Source organism: Erinaceus europaeus, chromosome 14, assembly GCF_950295315.1.
Source record: "Erinaceus europaeus chromosome 14, mEriEur2.1, whole genome shotgun sequence".
Taxonomy (NCBI): Eukaryota; Metazoa; Chordata; class Mammalia; order Eulipotyphla; family Erinaceidae; genus Erinaceus; species Erinaceus europaeus.
In genome coordinates, this window is record NC_080175.1 from 25,050,681 (window position 1) to 25,056,806 (window position 6,126).

At 49.9% G+C, this 6,126-nt stretch overlaps 1 protein-coding gene across 1 annotated transcript; it reads left to right on the forward strand.

Annotated features, from left to right (window-relative positions):
• Positions 1-284: 284 nt before the first annotated feature.
• On the forward strand, positions 285-6,126 carry CALHM3 (calcium homeostasis modulator 3). Its single transcript, XM_007530514.2, has 3 exons — positions 285-861; positions 2,326-2,581; positions 4,588-6,126. Exons 1-3 carry the CDS (start codon positions 575-577, stop codon positions 5,077-5,079), a joined length of 1,035 nt encoding a protein of 344 aa, XP_007530576.1. The 5' UTR covers positions 285-574; the 3' UTR covers positions 5,080-6,126.

Below are 6,126 nucleotides of genomic sequence, written 5' to 3' on the forward strand. Positions count from 1 at the left end.
TAAGTAAATGCCCTCCACATAGGTATACTCTTTCAAGAAACCCCCAGACAAGGCAAGCAGCTTCTCTCCTCATTCCTCCCAGCACACAAGCCAGCATAAAACCTTCCCAAGCTCAGCTGAGTCATGTTTTTGATCAAGACCAGAAATCCAGTCCCATCAGCCTCTTTGCCTGGTCACACCCAGAATTTGCCTCTCTCTCATGAGAGGTCCACCCTCCATCACCCCCTCTAGTGGTCAGATCCCAGATTCTTTAAGCGGGGGAAGAGAGGAAGGGACAGGGCCAATTTGCCTAGAGGCCTTTGGGACTGGCAGGTCACAGAGCAGTGACTCATTCTACCAGCCAGGAGGGGAGTGGAGGGGAGTCAGGGACTATCCACTGTTTGGGTGGTGCCTTGCCAGAGAGCCTGCCCCTGCCTGTGTCCTTGGCTGGGCTCAAGGAAGCTGGGTTGGAAGCTGGAGGTAGCCTCCTCCTTGTCCCCTGAAACCCCTGACAGAGAAGACAGAGCCTCGTGCAGACCTCCGGCTCTCCAGGAAGGCGCTGAAGCCCCGCTGCCCAAGCCCCCAGACCGAGGCCATGGATAAGTTTCGCATGCTCTTCCAGCACTTCCAGTCGAGCTCGGAGTCCGTGATGAACGGCGTCTGCCTGCTGCTGGCGGTGGTCACGGTCAAGCTCTACTCCTCCTTTGACTTCAACTGCCCCTGCCTGGAGCGCTACAACGCCCTCTACGGCCTGGGCCTGCTGCTCACCCCGCCGCTCGCCCTGTTCCTTTGCGGTCTCCTCGCCAACCGGCAGTCGGTGGTCCTGGTAGAGGAGTGGCGCCGGCCCCCCGGCCACCGGAGGAAAGACCCCGGCATCATCAGGTGCGGCCCCACACCATCCAGGGAACCCCAGGTGTGGGCAGCAGCCCCCACCTGCACAGGTGCTGCTGAAGAACCTCCACACCTCACCTCAACCCCTCCCACCACCACAGGAAGGGAGAAGGTGCCCCCCCACCCCCCACCCCGCATCAAGATCAGAGGATGGAGTCCAGAATTTGTGATTTTCTTTGACCAACCCAGAGTACCTGCTCGGTCCCTGGTGCTGGGCTGAGTCTGCTCTGAGCAGACTCACTTCAGCCCTAGCTCTGCACCTGCTCTGCACCCACTTTTAAGGATGACAGGCTTAAGGCGCAAAGGGGTTCAGCATTGAGTTTTCACAGTCAGGGTGAGACATGACTTAGATCCAAGAATGAGCTGGCCTCCACAGCTCAGGCTGGGACTGTTGCCCTTATCAGTTTGTTTTGTTTTGGACAAAGGTCTAAGTGTTCTGGGGGTGGTAGCAGGAGGGCTAGGTGGGCTTTAGCTCATCATGAGCTCCTCCTTACCCCTATTGGACCATCAAGCTGTCTCAAACATGTGTAATTATTAACTCCCTAGAAAGTCATCCCTTTGTCCCACCTTCTAACTACATTGTCTCCCAGGAGATGTTGGAACCACCACTGCCTACACTGATGTATTTATATTTCTATGCTGGGTAGATCAGATTCTCTCTCTCTATCTCTCTTTCTCTTACACAGAATTTTGAGTTTTGTATTCAATCTAAGTTAAATACAACACTGCATCCTGTGGACAAGCAAATTCTTCCATATTCCATGGGAGGGTGCTCTCTAGGTCTGAAAGGAAGCAGGTCACAGACACCCACTGTGTTTTCCTCTGGGATTCAGTGAGTAATGCTCCTCTGGCCTCCTATCCTGTGACCAGCACACAACCCAGGCCTCTGGAGGGGCACCATGGGTCAGGAGATGGCAGGAAGTGGACTCTGAGGCTCTGTGTCCTGCCTCAGAGTGCCCCCCAAGCAGATTCTGGGCAATATACAGTTCAGGCCCAGTCTTTCTGGGGACCCTCTGGAACACCACAATGAACACACCTGAGAATCAGTTCAGTGGTGTCTAGCAGGCTCTGTCCTTCTTGGGCTGAGGTGGGTTTGGTGGAGTTAATACTCCAGAGCAGTCAGATTGTTCATCTGAGAAGCAAAAAACTCCTCTAAGCCCTCAGGCAGAGCCTGGTAGGTGGTTATGGTCCAAGGGCACCAAGGCCTCTGCTCCCACAGGAAGTGAGCACCAATACTGCAGGTGCCTCTGGCATGGGCAGGGCACCACAGAGTTTGCCATGAGCCAGGCCTATATACAGCAAGAGGAGTGTTCCAGTCCTGGGAGCACAGTTCTCTATTCTCCCTGTCCCCTGCAGCAGCAGGAGGCCCAGCTGTTCCTTTGTAGCACCCAGCTTGATGTCTCCCAGTCTTTGCATTCCACACCTCTGCTGTCCTTTGTGACACCCCCCCTCCAGGTACATGTGCTCCTCTGTGCTGCAGAGAGCGCTGGCCGCCCCTCTTGTCTGGGTCCTGCTGGCACTCCTGGATGGAAAGTGCTTTGTGTGCGCCTTCAGCAACTCTGTGGACCCCGGGAAGTTTCAGGACTTGGCCAACATGACCCCCAGCCAGATGCAGCTCTTCCTAGCCAAAGTGCCTTGCAAGGAGGATGAGCTGGTGAAGGACAGCCCAGCTCGAAAGGCGGTATCTCGCTACCTGCGGTGCCTGTCACAGGTAATGCAGGCCATTCTTTCCCTGCCCTGGCAGATCTCCTGCTTGGGTTCCCAGGGGCTCCTCTGCATGGCAGGAGACACAAAGTATAAGCTCAGTAAGAGTCAAGTCTGGGTCCCCAATACCTCCCCCAAATACAGGGTGGGTAGATGGGATGGATAGCCTTATAAGAATGAATGAATGACTGAATACAATGATGTCTAAATAGATAAGCAAGACTTTACCTCTGGCTATAGTGTCTTCATCAGTAACTCTGACAAAAAGACTTGAAAGTGAGAGAAAAACAACTTATTCGTGTGTGCAGTACATCATGCAGGGCAAGCAAAGTCAGAGAGACCAGAGAGGTGACTCATCAGGACCTGTATGTTTGGGACCCCAGATTTGATCCCCAGCACCATACATGCTGGTGTGGAGCAATGCTCTATTTTCTCTTTCTTGTTCTCTCTGTCTCTCTCTCTTCTTCTTCTTCTTCTTCTTCTTCTTCTTCCTCTCTCCCTCTCTGTCTCTCTTAAAACAAATAAAATATATCTTTTTAAAAGGTATGACAAGAAAAAGTAAGTCAAAGTGGTAGCTTATAATTCCAGCTAATAGGATGTGTTCAGCAAAGAAAATGACCGAACAAAGGAATGTAATTTTTGGTTTCCAAGGGTGAAAGCTGTGGGAAGGTAAATGTACAGCAGAAACAAGTGGAGGAAGGTTTGTTTGCAGATTCCTCTGGTGACACCTCTGTCTGCAGTAGGAGGATTTATCTCCTGCCTCTAGGCAGGAAAGGAGAGAGTAAAGCAAGCTTTCTTTATGTTTGTTGCTTTCTTCAGCTCCAAATCATTTCTATGTCAAAGAGACATATTTGGGGGATGACATATTCTGGTTTTCTTCAAGATGAAAGTTAGGAGGATGAATTGTGGGTGGACAGAAAGCTGGTTAGATAAACAGAAGGGTGAGAGTGTGAGAACATGGATGAGTGGATGAGTGGGAACAGAGATCGAGAGAAGATGAATGATAAACAGATGGAAGGATGGATGGACAGATGGATGTATTGGACAGATGGAAGGATGGATAAAAAATGGCTGGGCAGGAAGATAAGAGGATAAATGATTGCATGGATGGGCGGACAGACAGTTGGATAGATGAATGGATGAAAGGATCAGAGAGTGGATGGAAAAGAGGATGGATGCGTTTCATAGGATGAATGACAGAGTGGTACAATGGGCAGACTTGAGGAAGGACGGGAAGGGTAAGATGTAAAGATGATGGGTGATGGCTCTCACATGACAGCACACATGTTACAACATTTGAGAACCTGGGTTCAAGTCCCGGGTACCTACCTGCAGGGGGGAATCTTTACTAACAGTGAAGCAGTACTGCAGGTCTCTCTCTCTCTCTCTCTCCCTCTCTCTCTCTTTCTCTCTCTCTCTTCCCCCTTCCCTATCTCCCTTTTCTCTATCTCTATCAAATAAATAAATAAAATAATATTTAAAGAATTATATTTGAGTGGTCTGGGAGACGACCCAGTGGGTAAAGCACTGGTCTCTCAAACAGGAGGTTCTGAGTTCAGTCCCCAGCAGCACATGTACCAGAGTGATGTCTGGTTCTTTCTCTCCCCCTATCTTTCTCATAAATAAATAAATCTTTTTTATTCTTTTTAAAATAAATTTTAATTTTTTATTCTTTTATTTATTTGTTATTGGATAGAGACAGAGAGAAAATGAGAGAGAAGGAGGAGATAGGAAGGAAGAGAGACAGAGAGACACCTGCAGATCTGCTTCACCTTGTGAAGCGACTCCTCTGCAGGTGGGGAGCTGGGAGCTTGAACCAGGATCCTCACTGATCCTTGCGCTTTGCACCAAGTGCTCTTAACCCGCTGCGCTACCACCCAACTTCCAATAAATCTTTTAAAAATAATAATAATTATATTTTTAAAAAATAAAAAGAGATTTTGGAACACCCTTCCCATGGAATTCTACATCCCTAGCTCTGCCCACACCCACCTCGATGTCCCCTCCCTCCAGGCCATCGGCTGGAGTGTCACCCTTCTGCTGATCGTGCTGGCCTTCCTGGCTCGCTGCCTGAGACCCTGCTTCGACCAGACAGTGTTCCTGCAGCGCAGGTACTGGAGCAACTACGTGGATCTGGAGCAGAAGCTCTTCGACGAGACATGCTGCGAGCACGCGCGGGACTTCGCGCACCGCTGCGTGCTGCACTTCTTCGCCAGCATGCAGAGCGAGATGCGGGCCCGGGCCCTGCGCTGGGAGGGGCACGCCAGAGGCCACGACCACACTCCCATGCCTGAGCCCCAGGAGGAGCTGGATGCTGAGCGTGGGAAAGCCCACCTGCGTGCCATCTCCAGCCGAGAGCAGGTGGACCAGCTCCTGAGCACCTGGTACTCCCGCAAACCGCCCCTTGACCTCCTGGCAGCCCCAGGACTCTTGGGGAGCAGCCTCAGCTATCGCGCCCCCACGGTGGCCACAGACGCCAGGCTGACCCAGCACACCGATGTATAGGGGCATCAGCATTGTCCCTGAGTGAAAATGCCCATGCCAACAAAGATTTAGGGGTGGCTCTAAGGACCCCAAGGCAGAATAGCCTAACCCTTGTTAGCCAGACTCCCCCAAATAGCTCAGTCTCTGGCCTGCTCCAACACCACCCATGTTTAACGTATGATAGTGCCCAGAATTGAACCTGGGACCTCAGAGCTTCAGGCATTAAAGTCTTCTTTTTTTTAAATATTTGTTTTATTTACTAATGAGAGAGAACCAGAGCATCACTCTGGTGCATGTGATGCCAGGACCTCATGATTGAGAATCCTAGGTTTTATTATTATTATTATTATTATTATTATTATTATTATCATATTTATTTATTTATTTATTGTATAGAGACAGCCAGAAATCAAGAGGGAAGTGGAGGAGCATAGAGAGGGAGAGAGACAGAGAGACACCTGCAGCACTGCTTCACCACTCGTGAAGCTTTCCCCCTGCAGGTGGGGACCTGGGACTAGAACCTGGATCTTTGTGCATTATAACATGTGCGCTTAAGCAGGTGCGCCACCACCCAGCCCCAGGCATCAAAGTCTTTTTTACAGAGCCACTAAACTGTCTCCCCAGCAGCCTCCTATGTTCTAAGACAGGTTTCCCAAGTTCAATGTAAACTCTGCTCATTCACCTGGGGCTCTTATCAAATGCAGAACCTGACTCAGTGCCTTTGGGACCACTGAAACTGTGCGGCTTATGTGTCTCAGCACTGATGCCTCTGACCAGAGGCTAGACAGATCTCCCTTATGTTCTGGATCCAAAATGTTCAGATTCTAAATAATAACAATAAGCAGAAGAAAAACATAGGATCATATGGAACAATGTGTCAGGTATTGCTCTGATTCTGTACTGTTCTAATTCATTTAACCTTCACAACAGCATAAAGAAGTAGGATGACTTTTTGTTCAGTAAAAGTTTTATTGCAACAAACTGCACTATAACATTACATAGATTTTCATGCCTGAGGTACCAGATTCAGTACCCTGTACCACCATAAGCCAGAGTTGAGCACTGCTC